This window comes from Triturus cristatus, chromosome 4_2 (genome assembly GCF_964204655.1).
Source record: "Triturus cristatus chromosome 4_2, aTriCri1.1, whole genome shotgun sequence".
Taxonomy (NCBI): Eukaryota; Metazoa; Chordata; class Amphibia; order Caudata; family Salamandridae; genus Triturus; species Triturus cristatus.
In genome coordinates this window covers 673,570,509-673,595,282 of record NC_140586.1, presented here as the reverse complement: position 1 = coordinate 673,595,282, position 24,774 = coordinate 673,570,509, and the positions used below count along the sequence as shown (strand labels likewise).

General features: G+C 45.6%; 1 protein-coding gene across 1 annotated transcript in view; it reads right to left on the bottom strand.

Annotated features, from left to right (window-relative positions):
- LOC146834884 (E3 ubiquitin-protein ligase RNF170-like) overlaps positions 1-22,951 on the bottom strand; it is a 67,038-nt gene extending 44,087 nt beyond the window's left edge. Inside the window, exon 1 of the mRNA XM_085600146.1 lies at positions 22,861-22,951. Coding sequence (XP_085456272.1) covers positions 22,861-22,865 — 5 coding nt within the window. The 5' untranslated portion in view covers positions 22,866-22,951. The remainder of the gene's footprint in view (positions 1-22,860) is intronic.
- Positions 22,952-24,774: the final 1,823 nt, after the last annotated feature.

The following is a 24,774-nucleotide window of genomic DNA, read 5'->3' as shown; positions in this document are numbered from 1 at the left end:
CCTGGTATTTTCCCTACTCATCGACGCAGCCAAGATCTCTAATCTCCCATTACACCTATGTTTCATCGATTAGTGCTTCCTTTGATAACGTCGAGAGGGAAAGATTGTCGGGGAAGTTATCCCAATGGGGAATCCAACAATCTGTCCTAAACATCCTGTCACGGCTTCACACAGACACTTGGGTCCAGGTGAAATTGTGAAGGGGGTCTCACCTCTCTAGAAAAGTGCCCCAAAACAAAGGCCTGAAGCAGGGCTTCGTGCTTGCACCCACCCTGTTCAATCTTTTTACGGCAGATCTTTCGCAAGCACTTAACAAATGTAGGGGCATATCAGCAAGGAGCGGCGATGAATAACGCAAAGCGTGCTTAGCGCTTTGTTATTCATCACCGTCTATCTCTGGAATTTATCGCCCTGGTAGCGCGTTATCAACAATGCGTTGCTCTAGGGTGATAAAAATTCCAGAGATAGCGGGGGATATCGCCGTTTTGCAGGGAACATCGCTGGTTTTCCAGCGATGTTCCCTGCAAAAGGGCAATAACTTTGCTGATACGACCCTGTGGTCGTAGCAGCATAATCCACCCCCTATGTTAGGGATGGGTAAGTCAGGATTTTAGCAGACGTTAGTTTTTGGAGAAAACAGCGGTTTTCTCCAAAAACTAACGTCTGCTAAAATGCGGGAGCAGCCTTGTAAATATTGCGATGTGCACATCAGCGATATTTGCAAGGCTGTACTGCACAGTGACGACCACTTTGCATCTCATTAGAGATGCAAAGGGAGGCGTCGGGAAAAAGGGTGCTAACATGCGATTATGCATGTTAGCACCCTCTTGTAAATAGGGCAATAGTTTTAGCTCCACTTTTTTGGCTTTTAAAGCCAAAAAAGCGGAGATAAAGCCCTTGTTAATATGCCCCGTAATTCCCACGCCCCCAGGCTAGGAAGGAAAATATTGACCAACCTCATGTGTGCCGATGATGTAGTTCTGCTTAGCCACACTCAGGTTGGCTTGTGTTGAAATAAAACACCCTGACTTGTGCAGTCCATCCCTAGCTAATCTGACTTTTCCTTTGGTGCACTGTTCCTCCGTCGGGGGCTTAAATTGTACCTAGTGGCTCCAGGCACAGAAGGGTCGGTGAAAAGGGGCTCATGGCACAAAGGGGCTAGTGGGAAGGGGCTTCTCAATCGCTTTGATCTCCGGGGGTATTGCCGCATTTAGTACTTAATTGTTTTCAGCATCCGTTTGGGTCCACGTGAGCTTGGCATCGGAAAAAGGGATGAATCGTGGAACTCTCTCACACTCCGAGTCCCTGATACCATCCCTCACCCACTGGTCATACGGTAAAGGCAGGGACACCCTACCATAGTGGGAGTAATGAATCCAGTTCTTTCATCCAGAGACCTTCACAGCCGTGCGGGTAGAAAGAAGGACCTGCTTTGGCCCCAGCCACCTAGGCTCCAGGCTCCTTTTCCGCTGGAAGTTCTTGATGAGGACCCAGTCTCCAGACCGAATATTGTGTCCAGGCCCCTCAGGTACTGAAGAAAGGGTGTCCCTGATCTGTTGGTGAACAGAGCGCAGCTTTTCAGTTAACTGGTACAGGTAATCAATCAGTAAAGGATACTCAATCTCAGAAAATTTACGAGGTCGTGGGACGCACCAGACATTCGTCGGGCACCCGAACACGACCTCGTAAGGTCACAACCCCGTCCTAGAATGTGCCGTAGTTCTTGTGGACAAAAGAGCTAATGGTAAAGCATCTGGCAACTGCAACCCTGTGATCTCCTGAATCTTTGCCAATTTCAGTTTGAGAGTACCGTTGTACTTCTCAACCAAACCTGCTGACTGGGGGTGATTCGCAACATGGAACTTCTGTCTGATGTTTAGTCCCGCGCAGACTAGCTGGATAACCTTGGCATTGAAATTACTTCAGTTATCACTCCAGATCGAACGGGGCAAGCTGAAGCGAGGAAAGAACTCCTTCATGAGGATCTTTGCAGTCGCGATGTCTGTATTTTCCTTAGTGGGGTAGGCCTCAACCCATTTACGGAACGCACAAACAACCACCAATATATATTTAAAATTATTGACCCTATCCATTTCTATAAAATCCATTTGAAGGATTTCAAAAGGGAAAGTGGGAGGTGCAAAATTACCGGGTGGTGTAGGGGTACCCTTACCAGCATCATGCACACCATGCAGTATTTTACTAGGTGAGCAGCTGTCTTTGAGATATTGTCATTTTGCCAAACAGGGTCTAACAACTTACAAATACCCTTAGCACTAATGTGAGCTGGGCCATGGGCCTTGTCACTACAGGAAGAACATATGCATCTGGCAACATCAATCTCTGCTTCCCTGACTTATCAATCCAACATCCCTCATCATTCAAATTTTCTGTATTCTCTTGCCACATCACTAATTCCTCCATCGTGGCCTCACTCTGGATTTCATTAAGATTCTAGAGTGTATCCTCAAACATGGAAAACTCGGGTACCCATCTGGCTGGTCTTGCTATAAACATTCTTTTCATCTTAGTGCGGGCTGTCTCCTTAGCTGTCTGATTTGCAAAAGCATTCCCCTCACCCACCTTACCAGTGAACTTTTTGTGAGTGCTGCACTTCACAATCGCCAAATTCTTGGGGAGCGTCAAAGCTTACAGAAGGCTATATGTGAGAGGATCATTCTGAATACCTGCCCCATGGGAAGTAAGGAACCCTTTCTCTGCCCAGAGCTGCCCAAAATTATGGGCGACCCCGAAGGCGTACTGGCTGTCAGTATAAATATTAACAACCAGTCCCTCGCTCAACTCACAGGCTCGAATAAGGGCAACTAGCTCAGCTGCCTGGTCAGACTGATAGGGAACTCGTGATGTCTCAACTACCATGTGCAGCGTAGTAATTGCATATGCCGCAGTGGTGGTGCCATCTGGTAATTTGAAACAAGAGCTATCGACACATAGTTCCTCTTGGGGGTCAGATAAGGGAACAGCAGTCAAGTCTACCCATCCCTTCATCTCTTCCTCCATCTGAAAAAATGCAATCATGTATGTCAATATCCTCATTCTCAGAAGGGAGGGGTAGTAACGTGGCCGGATTCAGAGTGGCACAGCGTTTGATTGTGATATGCTTTTGGAAGAGCGTCAGCTCGTAACCGGTCAGACGTTCACTGGTGAGGTGCTGTGTCCTTGTCTTATTCAAAAGTGTATCCACAGCATGGGGTACCATGACTGTGAGGTCGGTATCAATTACGAGTCCTGCCGATTGTCATATTGAGACAGCCACAGCCGCTACCGCTCTAAGACAGCTCGGAAGGGCTCACGCGACAGGGTCAAGCACAGCAGAGAAATAAGCACACGGCCATTGCTTATCTCCAAATTTCTGGGTTAGAACAGAAAGCGCACAACCAGATGTCTCATGTACGTTCAGCACGAATGTCTTGGTATACTTAGGAGTACCAAGCACAGGGGCCGAGCAAAGCGCAGTTTTCAATTGCTCAAAATACTCCTGACACTCTGGCGTCCAAGGCAGGGGTTCATGCACGTCTTTAGTGGTTAGTGCAAGCTAAGGTTTTGTTAGTAGGGAATAGTTTGGGATCCATTGGCGAAAATAAGAAGTAATGCCAATAAAAGCACGCACATCTTTCTGGGTTCGCAGAACAGGCATTTTCACAATGGCACTGATGCGCTCAGGGGGTCAATCTCCTACCCTCCTTCGACAGTAAGTGACCTAAATAGGTGACCTCCTGTTGACAATACTGGAATTTAGAAAGGGATACCTTATGACCATGGTCAGCTAAATGAAGCAACAGTTTAACCATACTATCTCTACAACCCTGTTCTGTATCTGAGGCTCTGAGCAGGTCATCAACATATTGGAGTAATACATGACCTGTAGGAAGCAACAAAGAATCCAACTGACGTTTTAACGCCTAACTATAGATACTCGGACTTAATGCTCCTGCCAGCTAGGGTGAACCCGAACAGATACCTGCTGTCAGGATGAATAGGGATGCTGGAAAAGGCATTTTTCAAGTCAATGACAGAAAAGAATTTAGTAGAAGAAGGAAATCATTGTTAATAGAGTCGTAATGTCAGGGACCACTGGAAACTGGGGAATCACTATTTTGTTAACTTCACGCGAATCAATCACAAAGCGATAAACATCTTCGTGATACTCAGAGGGACCCAAAGGCATTTGTTTTGAGGATCAGAAACCACCACGTCCTCTACCATTCTCCCGAGAAGCCTGTTGCAACAACACTTTCGTCTTCAATTCTTTATGCTTTTTCTCCACATTCTCCGTCTCCTCATTTTCCCTGTGTTCATAATACTGTGCCATATTCAAGATAACAGAAGGAGAAGATGTGGACCAGGTACTCTCGGAAGCCTGTAATTGTTTTGCAATCTCAGGGAGCAAATTCGCAGCAAATCTACTAACAAACAAACGCACACCACCTTCAATCGACAAGCCCTGTCCACTAAAATCCAGAAACGCACTTTCAAACCGAGTGTAAAAAACAGACACACTCTCATATACATGATAATTCAGCCAGGTAAAGCAAGTATCTCTGCCTTGGGCTTCTCACCAGGCTTCCTCTCCTGGTCCCCTGCTTTAATCTGATCCCAGGTGCCCCCCAATTCCACGACATTGTCTTGTGTGTGCACCTGTCTCCAAATATCAACGGGCACCAACAAACCAAAGAACATTTCGATATCCGCAAGCGTCATAACTGTTGATGAAGCGGCCTCAGTCAATTCTTTATAATATGCAGTAGGATTTTTCCTAGGGTCAGGTAACTGGGTCTTAAGGGGCAAGACTTCACTCCTTTTCCATGGGGTATAAACCCACTGTTCTTGGAAACGGACCGCTACCCCTTGTCTAATAACGCCATGCTGATCCCATTGCTCTGGTATTTCAGGGTGATATATGGGATGCACCTCCCTCATCGGGTTCTGGGACACCGGGGTGGAGCTCTTCTCCAATAGCCCTTCCCGATAAGCAACCGATGTTGTGACATTACCAAAGACACGAGTAGGCTCCATATCAGCAACATACACATGATCCCTAATATCGTATATAATCTGTGGTGCTGCACTCATTAAATGCTGTTCCCAAAGATCAGAGTAGCCGACATGTGCTTAAGGGCATGTTGCTGGACGAAAGGCTCATATCTTTCATCACACCCCACACATCTGACACACTGTGAATAGTGTTACAAGCCCACTGTGCTGCCTGATTAGCCACCACCTGTTTCTCTGCATCTCCCACATCAGATGGAGCCAATGTCCACCCCAGGCGCTCTTTAAATTTCGTCCATACTTTATCATCCAGGTCGCGTATCGGTGTCTCACTACTCAGTAATGTCGGAGAATGAAGGAACACAGTGGGGGTAACAACAGAGGGAGCAGGCACTAATGTCATTGTCGGTTGTGTCGTGGGTGTAAGGGCTGGAGAGAGAGACGCCGAAGCAATAGGCGTTGCAGGAGTACTAACAGTTGCCACAGACGGCCAAGACAAAGAAAGCACAGGAGGTGCAGTGGCCAAGGCAGTTTGACCAACAGTAACGGAAGCAGAAACAGCAGAGACTGAAGAACCGGGTAGCTGGACCTGCTGGGGAAGAGCGGGATATACCCTCTGCGGGGCATACGGAGGTGGGGGTCGAGTATCTAGCAGTTCCTCTACAAAAGTGTCATTTTCCTCTTGTGTAACATATCATTTATCAGTATTCAATCGAAATCTTTTATCTGCACGTTCAGTTCCTATCTCCTGCATCTTTCAACCATGCACTACAGCTTTCTGAGCCAATGTTTGCGTCCTCCCCTTCCGGGCTTCTTTCTCAGCTTTCATTCGCCTCTTTTTGCCATGTTCTGAGGGAATCGAACATCAACTGTCTACTCCTTTTCGCAAACAACTTCTCCTGTAAAAACTACGTTTTTGTTTATCAAAGGTGCCCGTCAAAGGCCACTGTAACTTGGCATTGTCCCTCATATATTTGTGCCATAATGTACTAAACATATGAGGGCCAATGCCATGATTTACATACATTTCAAAATTGGGAGTGCCTTCCGGAGGCACTGGCTGACTCTCTTCCAGTCGAGCATCAGCAGAACAACAATGACAACAAGAAACCCAAAATGTACTATACCCGGGCATTTCCAAAAATATACCAAAATCGTTAGGTTGCCCGGCAGAGTGTTCACAGACATTTTTTGCCAAAAGCGATCCGCAAAACCACACCGAATCCAAAGGCAGTCCTCAAACCGCACCAAATCCAAACCAAAATGGTACCATATTCACAAAGAGCCAAAACAAACTTACCTGGTGCACACAGGTCGAACAAATTTATTCTCCACTGCCGACTCTTCAGACCAAACGGTCAGATCAAGGAGTTTTGCCGTTCAGGACCCCATTCGGGATGATCGCTGGGTGAGGCACAGACCGTTCGGACAGACGGGGCAGCTTAGAGTTCAGGACTCTCTCATGCAGGGATCCCTGGCCCGCCTGTCCAGCCAGACGTGGCCCCGACCTCCCCACCCGTCCGCGGGTGAGGATGGGTCACCCGATGGAGTCCCTGTTCAGGCGCTAACTGAAGGAAGTGACCCGATAAGCGTCACTCGGGTCACTTGCGACCACCTCTCAGCCTTCCATACAAATGAAGAGTTGGTCAGACAATAGAGAATACAAACCAAGTAAGCTTTATTCAGGATACACTCGAGTAGAGTCCGGTCTGACCAGCCTCCTTGGATTGCATCAGAGGAACTGACTTCAGCAAACATGGCAATACAATAAGTACAGTTCAAAACCAATAAAGACCCACCCTAACTGGAAATTTCCAGTTGGTAGCTTCTGAATAAAGGAGATACAGAAGGATGGGTTTCAATCCTGAGACTGGGTATATGCTATCTCAATGTCAAGGTCACTCCTGCCTGCACTCGCCTCTCTAAGGGTGAGAACAGGCCTATCTAGCAGGAAAGGTATGTACAGACAAAGACAGTGTATTCATTAGTACAGCGAAGCTCAACCATGGAGAAATGAAGACAATTGCAGCTGCTTTCAGCTGGGGCACAACATGAGAGAGATAGAAGCTAATTTCGATCATGACTCAAAATGGCGGCTGAAAACAAAATGGTGCCGCGAATGCTAACTAAAGGTAACTTAGATGGATAACTCAGCGAAAACATTTTTATTCTAACACTTGCAGCATCTTCTTAATGAAATGTAGAATTACTCTACAGTGAATAACCTAAAAATCAATCTGAGGAAAACAAGAACAATGACCATTAACAACAAAAGGAAATTGCAGAGGAGTTGGCATCTGGGCGGCACACTAAAAGAATCAGCAAGCAACTACAAATATCTTGGCGTCGTTATCAATAAAGAAGGGTCCTTCATCTGCCAGAAGGAAGAAATCAAAAGGAAAGTTCTGGCTATAGCGATCACAATGAAAAATCTCGCATCAAAACTGATGGGGCCCACATTAAGCCCTCTCCTGAAGGTAGTGCAGGCCAAACTTCTCCCTACAATAACTTAGGGCAGCAAAGCTATGCGGGCAGAAATGCCAAACTACTGGACAGCACTTTAGTCAAAACGTACAGAATAATGTTCAGTCTCCCAAGTTACACCTCGCCTGCTCAAATAAGGTTGGAGTTTGGTTTAATAAAACAATCTCTGTCCAGTCATGGCGCCTATATCATCTGCTGGATAAGATCAGATCCTCCACATCAAATCCTTTACACCAACGTTTATGGCATGAACTCCAGCAGAAGGACACTTCACCCACGAGAAATTACCTACAGCAATCTTTGGAAACTTCTGGGCTCTCTGATCTCTGGAGGACACAGCTTCATCATGCAACCTTCAAGAAACTGGTTTGGAAGTTTGTTAAACAACTCTCATTGGTGGAGGACAAGGCCACCTTTTCAGCCAGATCTCACGCCTGGTTGACCCTAAACAATTTCAAAATCCTCACACCTCAAACATATTTTAATCAGGTTTATCCCAAATGATTAAAAACCAAATTTCTCGTGTACCGTCTAGGTCTACTTCTAAGTGCCCAGAACCTCCCACCCTGGCTGAGGGCGCCAACCAAAATTTCTTGTTGCCTGTGCGACATTGGAACAGGAGATATTTTGCACTTAATCTGCACCTGCAAAGAGCTAATGCAGGAAAGGAAAAAACTGCTAAAGGCCCCATTCAAACGGCGGGGAATTCGTATTATGAGGTAAGCGGTGCTGGCATGCTTCGAACCAGGGGTTCACAACTGAACTGCAGACTGGTAAAATTCCTGATGTTAGCAGAACAAAAGATGCCACAAGACTCGGATTGCAGAACTAGCCAAGTTACCAGCTGAAGATACACAAGGAACTCACTGCGCAGTAGGCCATCACGCAAAGAACCCGAGTATTAAATGACAATGATATGCTTGTAATTTCATCAAACCAAAGAACTTAACTCCAGGAGGTTTTTTAACAAAAAATTTCATGTTTTTTTAATATCATCTAAGTTGCACTATAAATGATTTTAAATTTGCTACGTGGCTCCATTGTTATACAAGTGGGATTCTCTGCCTCTTGACAACTTGGCAGGGCCCTCTCTAACTGGAAACAACTTAAAAATAAACATAAAGCTGAGAGACTTCCCTTTTTTGTTTTTTTTGACATCGCAACGCAATCAAAAGGCGATTTATGATGTGACAAACTCCTGCCTCCCGTGCCCGCAAGGTGCTAGTTTCAGACAGGTATGCAATGTAATGTTAGACATGTATGCGCTGCACTGCACTTTATTGTATGTACTAATGGTTTTATTGTTGTGTATTATTAGTTTTATTGGCTTTCCTACTTTTAGCAATGGTTTGTAGTAACTATGCAAAACCAAATAAACTTGAAACTCTATGGAAGGTGTTGAGTGAGGGGTGTGAGGTTCAAATGTGCTTCAACCATGGCCTGGTGATCATCGCTGATCATAAGCATGAGGTGTTGTGAGGGTGTGAGAACGGATGCAATTTTGCATACCACTATTTTAGTAGTGGTCAGTATCCTATTGTCAATGCGGCCATGGACTGCGTATCATGGGAAACAGTGGGCCCAACAGGGTGTGTGTTAGGAGTGAACCTGAAGCAACAGGAGCCCAAAGCATTGTTAAGCGACAGAGCTGAATACTTTGGATGTTCAACTTAGAAGTGGCAAAGTCCCTGATGAGGAGCCAACATCACGTGGTGTGCTCGCAATAAGATGGACACCCCTGCAGAGAGCAGGTTGCCAGCTAATTGCTTGGAGTCTCTGTGAAGCCGAGGTCCGTTCTGTGGTATGAAACCTCTCCAGGACATTAGCAGCAGGCTCAGAAGCTTTGTTTGTTTTTGGTGTGGGAGGGGATGAGGCGGTGAGCTAATGTGCCTCGGGCTGTGCTCAGCCCATAGATCCACCCCTCCAAGGCCAGGCCCCTTCTCACACAGTGGAAATATTTCACACTGTGGCAGGTCTACTTCATGCAGTCCACACTAGAGCTACATAGACATAATCCGAGGCCATACATCTTTATGCGTGGAGAACAATCTCATACAATCTATTCTTTTTGCAGAGGTTGTTACAGTCTTTATTACATTTTCTTTTTCATTCTAAGGCAAATCAGTGCAGACTAAAACACTATATAATCTTACCAGCCTTTCACATTTTTAACTCACGTTCCGTCTTGAAATCTGTGTAACAGGCTACCTATGCAATAGTCCCACAAGCCTACCAAATGTAAATATACTTAAGTCATGCAAGCCATCTCGGTTGCTTCCTCAATCCATTCTCCTATCTGCAATTTTGTATTTCCCTCTGTTGTAGATTAACTCTTTTGCCTGTCCCCCAAATATTTATTTAATCAATTCATTTTCCTGATTCATTGCCCACTGTTCATATGAAGGGATGATACTTGCATGCACTCAACCTGACATCCATATTTTTTCTTTTTTTACATAAAGTGCATGGATGAGGTTAGTGCCATGGCTTGGTGTTTAGGGCAAGAATATAAAAGCACTAGTACTACTATGCAAAGTTTTCATCAAACTTTCACCAAACTTTACTCGGTTCATAAATCAAACCATTAAAGCACAAATGCATAATTAGTATAAAAACATGTAATCTAAAATCGTATACATAAAAAGAAGACTTGTGCAAAACGCAGGCATTCCAGACATAACAGACATTTCATTCAGCAGGCTAATATTCATTCTACAAACCTGCAGAGGGTGAGGTTAATGACGATGATCACCGATACGTGGCAAGACCAACCTTGATATTATGGGATCCCAAATTACAGCAGCATGTAAAGCATAACCATGGACCAGCCTGACAAATACAGACTAGTAAAAAAAAACTAGATACTGCATGCAGGTCGAAAGCTCTCTCCACAAATTAAATCAGTAAAAACTTCGGTTTGGACCACATGTTGGCAGGGGTGTACAGGAAACCTATAAAGTAGTGTTTGTGCAAAGTGGCCATGCCCAGGCATACCTCAGGAGTGGTAAAAATTTGCAAGAATAAAACTGCTGGAGTATGTCTGGAGAATGAGGTGCTCCTGATGAGTGGAATTAAAAACCTTTTAGTATAACAACACTAAAACCCACAAAAGAAGATAATGTGCCCCAAGATCTGCAGAGAACAGTCATCACAGGGACAGATCAGGATGGATTGGGGATCTAACTGGCCCATAGTTCAGATATCTGACACCTGATGTGACCCAGCCTAAATATGGTTAGTAAAGCCCTATCCCTAGTATTCGGCACCATCTCCAGGTGCGGCTCAATTCCGAAAGTGGTTTGAAGCCACGAGTACTCTCTGTTGGAAGGCTTCCTCAGCTCAGACTGTTCTCTTACCCCACTTCTAGATTCCCTGAAGCTATTTTTGACCCAGCTTTTGTCCTTCGCAGTAGTATCAGCTGGAAGGGAAACAAGCATTTGCAATGCAATAGGTCTCGCATTTGTTGGAGTTGTAGCTATTGACATTATAAATGGTAATGTTAATTAGTTATGTTTTTTAAATGGAGTGATAATTTAAAGAAACAAGTTCCTTTTGGTAGGAGAAACCAGGCCCCCCTGGAACAGCATAGCTCTGTGTTTAAGACGCGTCTGCTCTCGACTGCCCTGAGAGATTGCACAATAATACTCGTGCCACTGGATGCCAACACTGATGCGGAACTGGATATGACGTAACGTGTGGTGCTAGTAGCTGGACGCTTTGCTCTGTGTGCGTGTTGCACCCAGTGCTCATACTGAAGCAATAATCCTCATCCCATTGGGTGCTAATTTCAGAGCGGTGCTACGGATGGCATATGGGTGTTTGGTGTTTGTATTGCGGCCCCTGCTATGTGAGCTCGTGCGGCCCAATGTGCAACTCGGTGCGACTAGTGAAGCAACAATGCAGAAACGTCTTATAATAAAGTGGCCAGTACTCAAAAGCGCAGACTGCTAAAAAACAGTCCATCCCAACTTGGCCGCAGTACAAGTCTGGAAGCCCCGGTGGCAAGGAAGAATTTCCTCTTCCGACCACAACATAAATAATGCAGCATCCCCGCAGACTTCACGCGGATCAAACCTCTGTGTGGGCTTCAATGAATGTCCACACTGTGGAACCGGAGACAACCCCAGGGCTCCACGCCGGACCTGACAATCGGCAACAAATTTATACAGACGTAATGCTTTCCATCGAGTCTGCACAGTTATCCAAGTCACCAGGCTCCCCTTGGAACACACAAAAAGGCAACCAGAATACTGTTTGCGTGCCCACCGATGCAGCTGGAACAAGCGGCAGTGAAAGCAACCGCGAAAGCGATCGCTATTGTAAAAAAAAAAAAAAGAACGCCCGCTGTGGTGCACGCGCGCGCGCCACAGCGAAACATGTGCTTTAAATTATCGCGTGTTGTAATCACAAAAGGAACTCCACAGTGTGTGGAGGGGGGAACGAGAGGCGCGGGGTTCTAGGAGCTAGCGGCCTCCATTACAAATATTAATCACAGAAAGCTGCTCCTAGAGTAGTGTGACCCTACTACAGTTCTAGAACTGTTGTGAGTTGGGACATCTCACAAAAAGTGACGGACTGGCCTCACACACCACCTGGTGTCATGCTTCATCATCGGCCAGTCCTCGCCCTCCAAATCCTTGGTTTGATGGAGGGCGGGCATACACCTGGAGACAGGGATGCACTTCTAAACTAAAGAGTGGGGGCCCGTGGGGTGGAACGTGAGGTTAAAAATCATTATAGTTACCAGAAAAATGATTTATTGTGACCAATAACTATATGATAATAAAAACAAAAGGACGGTGAGTGGGGTATTTAGTGTCCCCTAGCCGTCTTGTGCAAGGTCGACATGTTTCTGCCTAGTTGGCCCGAGCGGGTCCAGGGCATTCATCAGGACCTAGAGTTACAAAATGGGGCTCCGTTCTTACCAACAGGTAGCAAGAAAGTATCACTGCGCGGGTGTGGCGGGGGCCACACTCCACTACCTAATTGGCTTCCAGCTGTCAAGCCTATAGGGAAAAGTGAACAAACAAATGTGAAGAAAAAAACTGTAGAAAAAGGGTCAAGATATGAAAACATTAAATGGAAAGATACACGCATGCGTAATACCTTACGGTGAGTGACTAATCACGTGACATGTGCCACTCTATGTGAGTACACAAACATATCGAGAGTCAAAAAGTGCTCTCGTAAGGCTTACCCTAATTGGAACAACTACTTGCCACATGGGGGGAAGGGAGGAGACACTCAATCTAAAGGGAGAGAAGGAAAATATAATAGTCAGCAGACTATAGGTGCCCAGAGTATGGACCCTTGCAAGCCTGCACGCAGGAAAAACCACAATCATTCATACTGTAACCCACCAGAGGGGTTAAGTTACGTAGTATTAGCATTCATACTCTTACTGTCTGAGGCGGGGTGTCCCGTGTTCAGCCTATGGTGTTGCTCCTCGTCCTCCCGAATGTGGGAGTGAGACCGCGGGGTCGAGTTTAAATAGTGTGCTTGATGGTTAGATTAGAATCAGCCTGATGTAATTGCGGCTATGAAGAAGTTCCTGGTGCGTTATTTCCGGAGTCCGGAGTGAGCGTGAAGGGGATGCATGCAGCGCGGTGCCTGGTTGTGCAATGGCCGTTGAAATTGGCCAATCATATCGTCCCAGCTGCAACGTGAGCCCAAATAAGGGTGGCGAGTCAGCGAACCCGCCCACGGAAGTCGTCACGTGTGAGCGTGGGCGTCCTGAGTTGTCTGGGAAACGCAAAGGTGACGTAGTGAAAGTTAACAACGACACGTACTACGAAGCCCAGTCGAGGGTGTGGAAGTGGGCGTGGGCCAACATGCAAAGCCCGTAGTGCTTGTAGAAACGGGGAGAGCGTAGGGGGTTGTCAAGGTGATGTGAGGATTGCGTGATGCAACGGTAGTGATCCGCAACAGACCCCCTACAACACTCAGAGCTAAAATTGCCTTCAACTTGGTTAAATATGAAAGAGCGACTCAAAGATGGGGGGGGGAGGAACCAAAAAGCCAAAGAGACGTGCGTGGAGTTAGTGTGTTGTCGAGCAGCTTCTGTCTCTCGGTTTTTGTGCTTAAGAGTAAGGGGGACTAGGGGCGATATTACCAAGCCCTAGAGGCGCAATGGGAGACAGATGAAGGGGGGTCGGTTATCGTAGCCATAGAAGGTATTACCAAGGGTATGGTACAATAGACAATGGCACAGAGGGGAAAGGGTGGCAAGGTTCCAGTCAAAGACGGTAGATGTACATGGGTAGATAGATTATCTATGCAGTTGAAGCCATGGGATGTCGTCGTTAAGGCCCTTCTCGTGGGATCGCAGGCGGAATACCCAACGTTGTTCTTTAATATGAAGGGCTTTAGAGAGGTCAAATCTGCTTCTGTTCATGACTTCGAGGATGGTCCAACGGAGGTCAGTGTCTTTATGGTGTTTTTCCAAAAAGTGGCGTGTGAGTTTTGTATTCGTTTTTTTGCATCTTATGGTGCTGCAATGTTCATTGATGCGTACCTTGATTTTTCTGGTTGTCATGCCCACGTACTGGAGATCACAGGGGCATGTTAGAAGGTAAACAACATTCTCAGTATTGCAATTGCTAAATTTGCGGAGTTGCCACGGTTTACCTGTGCCTATGTTGACTTCTTTGGTGTTGGTAGTAAGCTTGCAGGAAGTGCATCCACTGCACGTGAAATGTCCCATCACTCGTGGTTGATCCCAAAGCCTCTGTTCCGTGCCCTCTGTGGTTGGCATGGTGGCGTGAACAAGTTGGTCTCGCAGGTTTTTGTTCCGTTTAAAAATCAAAAAGTGGGGGATCCCACTGTTTTCCGGCGCTGTTCAGGATGTTCCATCTTTTCTTGATTATCTTCTGTACTGTGTTTGAAACAGGGGTGAATATTGTAACACATACTGTTCTTTCAGTGTTCTCCTTTGTTATATCCTCCAGAAGTGCTTCCCTAGGGTTGTTCCTTGCTCGTTTCTTAGCCTTACGTACCATTTTTTTGGGGTAGTGGCGAGCAACCATGTCTGGGCACGATAATTGAAACCACATGGCCTTTGATGCGCGTAATAGACACCAATAGGCCATGGGCAGAGCAACGCGACCGTCTTTGGCATATTGCATGCCATCTTAGTGAAAAACACACACAAAGCCCAATCGCGCGGGGCTAAAATTCCTAGGCTGATTTTCAGATCCCATACAAGAGGTCTCTCGCTGCGTGAGCAGTGCTGCACACTGCAACGCTAGGCGCGAGACCTAAAAAGGCGGGTCTTCCTAATTCCGTGCAGGTGTCCTTGATGTATTTTAGCTATTGGATTTAGAGACCCTTGTCACATGAAAGACAACCCATGATGATTTCCCTATTCAGGGAAGCAGAGGGGTCAGGGCCAGCTCTAGGGCGCTGCGATTAAAAGCATCTGCTGCCGCATTCCTGTCCTTCAGCAACTTTCAGGAAACAATTAAAATGTCAAGGAAACTCCGGTGATTAATGTTCTTGCTGGAGAGATCAGAGTTTTGTCTAGTAGGAGTTTTGACTCGTGGAAGTTTTGATTCATGGTAAGGCAGCACCGAGGGTTAATGTGCCTGCTGCAAAGAACATGTACCATGCAGATCACAAAGTGAATGTAATGTCAACAGGTCAGTGGGTTACCGCTATTGTCAGAGACTTCCTTTTGTTGGTTGCAGTTTACAGTGAGCTATTGACTGTCATCAAAGAACTGTGTGCAGACTTCAAGGTATAGATTAGAGCGTATGGATTTTTCCCCCAGACTTTCATTATTCTGATGTTGCAAAAAGGGTTCATTTGGGTTCAAATCAGTTCTTGTTATTAAACATTGCCCCAATCCATTGTGTTAGATTTTAAATTCAGAGCTTGTGCTTCCCCAGACCAAGTACTCTTCAACTATACTGCCTACCTGTATGGATGACATGTGAATCAATCACTTGTTGTCCTCTGTCTGATACACTGATTTACTCACTTATGATTGATAGTCTCTGTGTAAATTGTGTGTTATGTAAAGTGCTCTCACACTCTTCACTTTTATGAGTGACGCTATGAAATTAATTAAAGGCATCTGTGAGAGAGTGGTTATGGAGACTGTTAAAGGGTGGTAGGGAGGGAATCCGTGGCGGAGGTGGCCATTGGGGGGACGCCAAAAAACACTCTCGCACTGGGCGCCACCAGTGCTAAAGCCGGCCCTGCTTGGGGTTGCGCCAAATGGAGCACCATTGCATCAGTGGAGCCAGATAAATAACATCGGCTACATTCGGCAAACAAAGTTCCTCATGAACAGCATACATCGGGCACCTTGGAGACACATCAAAAACGCGCCTACAGATTGTTTTCCTTGTTTTCCTTGTCCTGCAAATGTTTGGTGAATTTATACCCCCACAGACCAGAACCATAGGTTAGGATGGGTATGCACTTCATTTTGTAGACCTTGACCAGGGCGAAATGGGCTTGTTGCCTAATTTGGAGGCTACGCTGAGAAGATAACCAGTTACATAGTTTAAGACTTCTCAGTTTCAGGCAGGGGCCCCAAGACCCCTGAGAGTCAAAAGTGACCCTAAGGTATGAGAATTCAAGGGTTCTACCAATTGGAGTTTCCCGGAGAGTAAGGCAGCATGACTTCAGATTTTTGGGGCCAGAGGCCATGACAAAAGTTCTGGCTAGGTTTGTATCCAAGCCTAGGCCATCCATAAACATAACTAATGTTTCAAGCAGAAGCTGGAGGTCATTAGGTGTTCTTGACATTAACATAGCATTGTCTGCATATAGAAATACAGAGATGCTCCGGCCATTGACAGTTGATATGTCCTTCCCCTTGGCAACTAGAGCTGAACCCAGGTTATTAATGTACAGGAAAAATAGTATTGGGGCCAAGACACAACCCTGCCTAGTACCGCGGCCCAGGCCAGTGCTCTCAGTGCATCCTCTATTCGGCCCAAATCTAATAGAAGCACTGAGATCAATGTGCAGGACACGTAAGGAGGACACCAACCTGGGGTCAAGCCCCAGTGATTCCAACACTGCCCAAAGTTTGGATCTGACCACTCTATCAAATGCGCATGCCAGGGCCATGAAAGCAAGATGGAAGGCATCCACTTTGGCCAAGGTGTATTTATTGATTAATAAATATAGATTGTGACATTGTTCGTGGATGCCAAGGCCCTGTCTTAAGCCATATTAAACGTCCAATATAATATGGTTATCAATGATCCATGTCATAATTCTGTTGAGGATAATCCTGCCAATAATATTCACAGAGGAGTCCAGTAGGGAAATGGGTCTATAACACCATGGAGAGGCCTTGTTCCCTTTTTTGAAAATGTGGCCAATAATAGCAGAACACCAAGACTTAGGCAAGCCGATCTTGCTAGCTACGTTTGCATAGTTAGTAATAATAGGTACCCACAGGTCCACCTCCAACTTAAACAGATCTATGGGAACCTCCTCTGGCCCTGGGGCTTTGTGCAAAGGACTTTCACAGATGGCTTCAACAATTTCTTTCATGGTGAATTCAATACCTAGTGGGAAAGCTGGCAAGCCAGAATCTGGCTCCCTGCTAGCAATGTCGGACGTGTGGTACACTTGTTTGAAGTGGTCCACCCAGTCATCTGCGCTAATATTAGCCCATTTTAGATTAGCCAGTCTTAAAAAGTTTGTTAATGGTATGCCCAAACAAACTAATGTTTCTGGTGCTGCAAGAGGTAACCAGAGTGGTCCCTACTTCCACCTCTAGATCTCCCTTCCTTCTGCTAATGGCCAATTTATAAGACCTTCTACAAGAAGCGACGGCCACCAGAGTCCTTGGAATGGCCCTTGAGGCACAACAGAGGCGTCTGTTGGTCTCCCTGCAGGCCTTGTCAATCCAGGAGGCAACGGGCGGTGTAGTATGTACACCAGGCTTTAGAAAGTATAATTTAATAATGTCCCCTAAGGGGTGAACAACCTTTACAACGCAACTACACTTACAACGCAACATCCACTACAACGCATTCCATTACATCGCATGACACTACAACGCATTTTTAAAAACTACCTTTACAACGCATTCCATTACATCGCATACTACCTTTACAACGCATACCATTACAACGCATAATATTACATTAAAACCCCTACACTATCCAACACTTACCCTACTGTTGCACCCCCTGGAGTTAGATTAGTAATTTTTACCCCCATACTATCCAACACTTACCCTACTGTTGCACCCCATGGAGTTAGAATAGTAATTGTTACCCCTATACTATCCAACACTTACCCTACTGTTGCACCCCTGGAGTTAGAATAGTAATTGTTACCCCTATACTATCAAACACTTACCCTACTGTTGCACCCCCTGGAGTTAGAATAGTAATTTTTACCCCTATACTATCCAACACTTACCCTACTGTTGCACCCCCTGGAGTAAGAATAGTAATTTTTCCCCCATACTATCTAATACTTACCTTAAATGCAATGTAATATTATGCGTTGTAATGGTATGCGTTGTAAAGGTAGTATGCGATGTAATGGAATGCGTTGTAAAGGTAGTTTTTAAAAATGCGTTGTAGTGTCATGCGATGTAATGGAATGCGTTGTAGTGGATGTTGCGTTGTAAAAAATGCGTTGTAAGTGCATGCGTTGTAAAAGTGTGCGTTGTAACGACATACAAACCCCCCCTAAGGTGACAAAAGGATCCACACTACAGGTGGAATTGTATATCAGTCTGTGACAGGCACAGAGCGTGCTCTGATGGTCTGTATAGATCCTACTCAGAACAACATACAAGTTGACATTACTCTAGACTAACCTGAACCAATCGCTCCTCGGAAGATCATTAAATCCCCCCCATGGCAGTAGCCTGAGAACGAGGCTTCGGGTAAGCAAGTGTAATGGAAAGGGGGTTATGATCACTATATGTGCAAGGAGTGACTGCACCATCCACAAATCAAGAGCATTCTTGCTTGCAAAAAAATTATCAATAATCGACATACCTGCCCCACCAGTGAAGGTAGGCATTGAAAGACCGCATGGGGTGGCACATACAAAACACATTACATAGATCATGTTTAAACAAATAAGAAGGTAACATCGAGCCTTTACAGTCCCTATAGTCAGCAAGGGCTGCCGTGGAATAATAATAATAATAATAATAATAAGGGGATTTATAGAGCGCACAGCTACCTCAGAAGAGGTGTCCCAGCGATAAGAAGTATGGTTGAAACATGTAGTTCTGGACATGAATGGTCATCCTCCTCAAAGCCAAGTTTTGAATTGAAATCCTTAGCAAGGACAATGTGAAGGCCTTTATCTGGACATGTAAGACTATATTCCAAATCGCCAATAAAATCAAAAAAAGAGAAAAAGAATTAGGATTAACAGTGGATGAGAAATTATCGTTATAAAAATGTTTGAGGACAAAACTATACGTTTTAAACCAATTCACTTCAAATGCCTGGATTAACCTGTTGTTGGAAGGAATTGGTAAGAAGGTGCAGTCCAGGGTGCCCTTAAACCAGACAGCTAGCCCAGCAAGGGCCCTTCCCATCCCAGAAGATAAAGCTGGGGCAGAAAAACATTTTAAACCATCACTAAATAAACCCTGGGAGTCAAAGTCTCCTCAAAAGGATACTGTCATAAGATGTAATAAACTCCACCAAGTTCTTCATTTGCAATTTAGTGGCAAGCCCAACAATGTTCCAACTCAGTAACTTAACCTTGTTTGCAGGGGAAGATAGTACCATAGGGGACTTTATGGAAAGGCTGCAGTAGGCTTCCATAATCGAGTTGGGCGGGAGGCATAAAAATTCCATTGGCAGGAGTATTAGCTTCATGACTGTAAGCCACATTTGGCAGCAAGGGTGCCATAGGGGACTGAGTAAGGCTTCAGTCATCTTCCAAAATGGGGTTGGGAGGAGAAGAATAGAAATTCCTCTGGCAGGAGCATTAGCTTCATGACCACAAGCCACATTATACAGCAGAGGAAGGCTATTAAATCAGTCTATGCTGCACTCCATAGACAAAGCAAAAAAGTAATTGTTAGTGGGCACAGAGAATACTCTCTGTAATGGATCAGGGACAAACGTTTTCATTAGGGCACCAACCCTTAAACCCAAATCAGCATAAAAGTACCCCAATGGTAAAACCTTCCCATTACTTTGACAGACTAGACCCCTGATAAGATAAATGAATCACTTCCCCAGCTACAAAGTGGTTAGAAAAATTAACAATGATACAGTCCCCCTCGAATTCCTTAACCATTGAGCCCATCCAAGCCACTCTACCGTCAAACAAGTTATCTGGAAAGAGGCCGGCTTTACAGCTAACTTAAGAATGTAGCCCGTGGGTGGCCTTAATCTTTAACTATTCAATGCTCTACGTCATCTGGGGTTGGAGTCTTGGCACATTGGCTAAAATCCCCACATACGGGTAGGCAGCAGGGCGGAGATGACGCACCGAATAGCGGCCCCATGGGATGTGCAAAGCTGGCATGCATTGTCTAATATATGGCGTGACCAAGTGTTGAGGGTACTCAGGAGGAAGGTGAGGTGGTGGCGCCTCAGGAGGAGTTCCAGATGGTGTTTGGTGAGAGGGCATGCAGGAGTTAAGGGGAGCCACATGCGTACCCATAGAAACAGAGATTTGTATGGCTGTAGGTGCGGAAGTGGTGATGGAGGGTTTGTCCCTATGAACTCCATCACTGGACCCCTTGACCTCAGACAGCTTGCTTTCAATAATGTACAAATGTGCAAGCACTGGGGAAAGACTGGAGGATAAAATGGTTTTAAATGAATTGCACAGCCAGGTAAAGAAATCATTAGTGTCAAAATTCACTGGGCAAGAATTGAGAGTGTATAGGTAAGGAAAGTCACTAGAGTGTGAGCACAAATAGTTGGACAGGGTAGCCTTTGATCTAGGTAACTGACCTCACTTTTTATGCTTTGCAGGGGAAGAGCTCGCTTCAGGAGGCAAAGTAGTTGTCAGTGGTGGTGGGTGAACTGGGGAAGATTGAATCAAGGGGATAGCGACTCCTGCGTTGCCGCTTGGGTCAAGGGGTGGCTCCTCCATGTGGGCGGAGGAGCATCACCCCACTGATTTCTCGCAGTGCGAGAAGCAGAAACATAAAATGGTATAAATACCATTTTATGTTTCTGCTTCTCGCACTGTGAGAAAGCAGAAGTGTTTGGTTGGGGGCGGGCAGGTGGGCGGGTCAGGGAGGAGTGGCGAGCCCGATGTTGTGGGCGCTGACTGTTTGGTCGGCCCCAGGGCCGACCAAACCAGTCATGCACACTCTCCTGTTTTCTCCATGTAGACTGCATGCAGCCTGCATTGAGAAAACGGCCTCCCCATAGACAGCTGTGCGGTCGGCGTCCCAGTCAATCACAACGCTGCCATTGCAGCGTTGTGATTGGCTTTGGGGAGGGTAGGGAGGCTGCCTGCGGCTGCCTCCTGCGAGGACGACGCAACACAGGACCCGTCCGGGAGCTGATACAGCGCGGGACCCAGGAAGGTACGTTTTTAGTTCATTTTTTTATTTGAAATTGAACACGCCGCGTGTGTAACACCCGCTTCCCCACCCGCGAGTCTTGCCGGCCGCAACAGAGTCAGACAATAGTTGTACATATGATATTCTGTTTTACAACCTCACAGGACACTTGGGTAAAACGTGGACCGGAAGTGGATTGGCCTTAAGCAGCGCATGCTTTTGTCAGTGGTCGGAGTACGCAAAACTTGTTTCTTTCAAGGTTGGACGACTTACTAACGGCCATTTAAACTTTAACATTTTATTACACCAGTTTTGGGAACAAACGCTTTTTAAAAATTAAGTAGAATTCCATTATCCATTAATTACTATTATTTAGCCGAAAACAGTTAGCTTCTTAAATACTTATTAGAAACACGTTGTTTTGTAAGTAGAGCTCATGAATCAAACTGCACCGCACTGTGAATATTAGTTATCGCGTGATTAATAATTTAAAGTACATAATTAACTTTCAGTAAACTATTTTTGTCAACGATAATTAACTTCAGGGATAAGTCTATTCAGCGCTCTTCAGCAATTTGGGGGCATATTATCAATGGCCAGCGATAATTATCGCTGGCCGTGCTTAGCGATAATTTTGTTATCGCAGGCTATCTCTGGAATTTATCGCCCTGGTAGCGTGTTATTAACAACGCGTTTCTGCAGGGCGATAAATATTCCAGAGATAGCAAGGTTATCGCCGTTTTGCAGGGAACATCACTGGTTTTCCAGCGATGTTCCCTGCAAAATGGCAATAACCTTGCTGATGCGACCCACAGGGTCGTATCAGCATAATCCACCGCAATGTTAGGGATAGGTAAGTCTGCATTTTAGCAGCCGTTAGTTTTTGGGGAAAACAGCGGTTTTCTCCAAAAACTAATGTGTGCTAAAATGCTGGGGCAGCCTTGTAAATATCGCGATGTGAACATCAGCGATATTTACAAGGTTGTCCTGCCCAGTGACGCCCACTTTGCATCTCATTGGAGCTACAAAGTGAGGCGTTTGGCAAAAGGGTGCTAACATGCGTTAATGCATGTTAGCACCCTCTTGTTAATAGGGCGATAGTTTTATCTCCGCTTTTTTGGCTTTACAAGCCAAAAAAGCGGAGATAAAGCCCTTGTAAATATGCGCCTTGGAGTTTTACCGTTGGGCAGTTCTTACTAAGGTGCAGCTGTAGACAGATGCGAGTGAGAGGCACTGGGGTAGAAGAAGGAAAAAGTCGGGGTGGTGACTGCCATCTAGTGAATGTGTTGTAAAAAGACATTATATATCAGTGGCGACTGGCATCACAACGGGGAGGTTAGGGGCGTCCGCGCAGTCTCAAATAAGAAAAAAAAATACAAAAATGTACACAAATAAACGTAAAATATATTCAAAGTAAACTTACCTTTCAACGGGACCTCCTTTCTGGACCTCCCGTGACTGCAGCACAGCAACCAGAAAGCTCCCTTGCTGTGAGAGCAGGGCTTTGATTATTGGATGGAGTGGCCTCACTTGGCACTCCACAGCAATCTAGAGGCCTGCACTTGCTCTAACCCAGCTGTGTAAGGACAGCTGGGTTAGAGGTTTCAAAGTGTGCATGTCTGGCTGAGTGTCTCAAGACGGCTGGCCAAAGGGACATGCGCACTTTTAAAAGTACACATACAGCCCACCCTCCTCCTTGCTGCTGCTCTCAGTAAGTCCCGCCCCCGTCCCGACGCTCGGTTCAGGACAGGAGGATGAAAAATAAAATGGTAATTAATTACCATTTTATTTTCCATCTCGGGGCTCTGGGGCATTTAAGGGGGGTAATGCTCCTTCGCTATAACGGAGGAGTCGCTCCTGCTATATATGCATTAAACTTTGGTGATTACCTCATGCTTGCCAAGCATACTGCTTTAGTCAGTCAGCTACAGCTTTTGCGACAGCCCTGCCGCCTACAGGTTTCGTTTTCACTTCCTACTGCTTTTTACATGCCTGGGAAGGATGGCGCAATCCCACCATAGTGCAGTGATTATCAAAGCCTGCGCGTAGGTTTACTGTGCCAGACTGAGCATAGCACCTGAAGCCACTCAGTTTAGAGTATCTAGCCAATGGGGAAGGATTTTAGGGCGTGGCTTCGTGGCTTTTTTCCTGCTTTAGCGCAACCTCTGCTCGTGCTGTTGAAGTGAGCTACACCAGGTAACATGGCAGAGGTCTCCTACCCTAGAGGTTGTAGTAGAGCAACTTCTTTAGGCTTAACTTGCACAGCGGAGCAGATATACAGTTATGCAGATAGATAAACTAGCCTTCATATGTCCAGATAAATAATGCTCTATTTTGAAAGCCAGAGCAAGTTAAGATGTGTCTATTGGCTGCAGCCGCAGAGGGACTTTCTAAACTTGCATTTGCACAGATTTACTAATGATTTACGCAAGGTTTGTGTGACTTTTGTGATGCAAACCTTGCGCAAAGTGTTAGGGTGGGATTTACAATCCCACGCATATCAGGGTTTGCATTGGATAGTTACGAAAGTAATGCCAAGTTGCGCCCAGCACTGCTTTGCATCACTGTGCATCAAGGGTGTGTTCCATGGCTGGCACATGGGCGTTCTATGCAATCACCCTTAGGCTTTGATGCAAATCTCTATTTACAATCACAGGCAGACAGGGATTTGCACCAAAATCTAATGCGCCCTCAAAGCAGGAGTAACAAGGAGACATGTTTCATTTATCCTAATTTTTCCAATTTTGCATGCGTGCTGCATTGTTCAGCGTGCATACATAGTGAGAAAAACATTAAAGCATAGTTTTTGTACAAGAACACCCCTTTCAGTACAAAACCTATGCTTCAGAAAACACACACACCCTTGAACTATGGCGCCAGGGTGTTTGCATTGGTTCAAGGCTGTCAAAAAGTGCACCAGCGCTGAAGACAGAAAATATCTTAGTAGATATGGCACATTTTTTCTCTCTCCCTTTGACACAAGGCAACACAGCAACTTGGTGCTGCGCTGCCTTGTGTCAAACAGTAGTAAATCTGGGCCTTAGTGTATCCATAATTTATGTCTAATTGATATGCGCAAAGTTATAAAACAATACATCTGAAAAAAATCCAAAACTTCTAAATACGGCGTAGCATAGAACCGGAATACAGTAAGTGTTATTTAATTAATTCTAAGGCATCATTACAGTAATTATTTTATTTTTTAAAGTCTGAAAAATGCTACCTCTCTTTGGTCCCATAGTGCTAGAAAATGTATTAGTCTGTTTTGGGTTTTTCCCAAAAATTATAAACCTGCTTACTATGGTACATCAAAAGTCTTTCTTTAGCTGCTCTCCTGATCGCTGTCTGCTACAGTTTTACATTAGGCTTGAAGATTTCCTGAAGTTTAAGGGCAAGTACTTGCGCACAGTGGCGGCCGGAATGGCTCGCGGGTGGTTGGGGGCATGGGGGGGTTGCGTGGGGGGGGAATAAAAATAAACTTACCTTGCCGCCGGGTCCCGCGTCTCTGATCCTGCTCTCCGACTCCAGGAACAGGAAGCAGGCAGCCAGGCTCACTCCCCTATGCAGCGTTGTGATCGGTCTGAGCGCCATAACACGGTGCTCAGTAAGGGGCTGGAGGAGTGGGCATGTTCTCTATGCAGGCTGTAATGCAGCCTGCATGGAGAACAGGGAAAGTGCGCATGACTGGTACCAAACAGTCATTGTGCACTTAGAAGTGGGCAAACCACTCCTCATCTGCTACGAAAGCAGAGCAGCCCCAACCACCCGCAAAGCAGCAGGACATGAAGCATAAAATTATAATA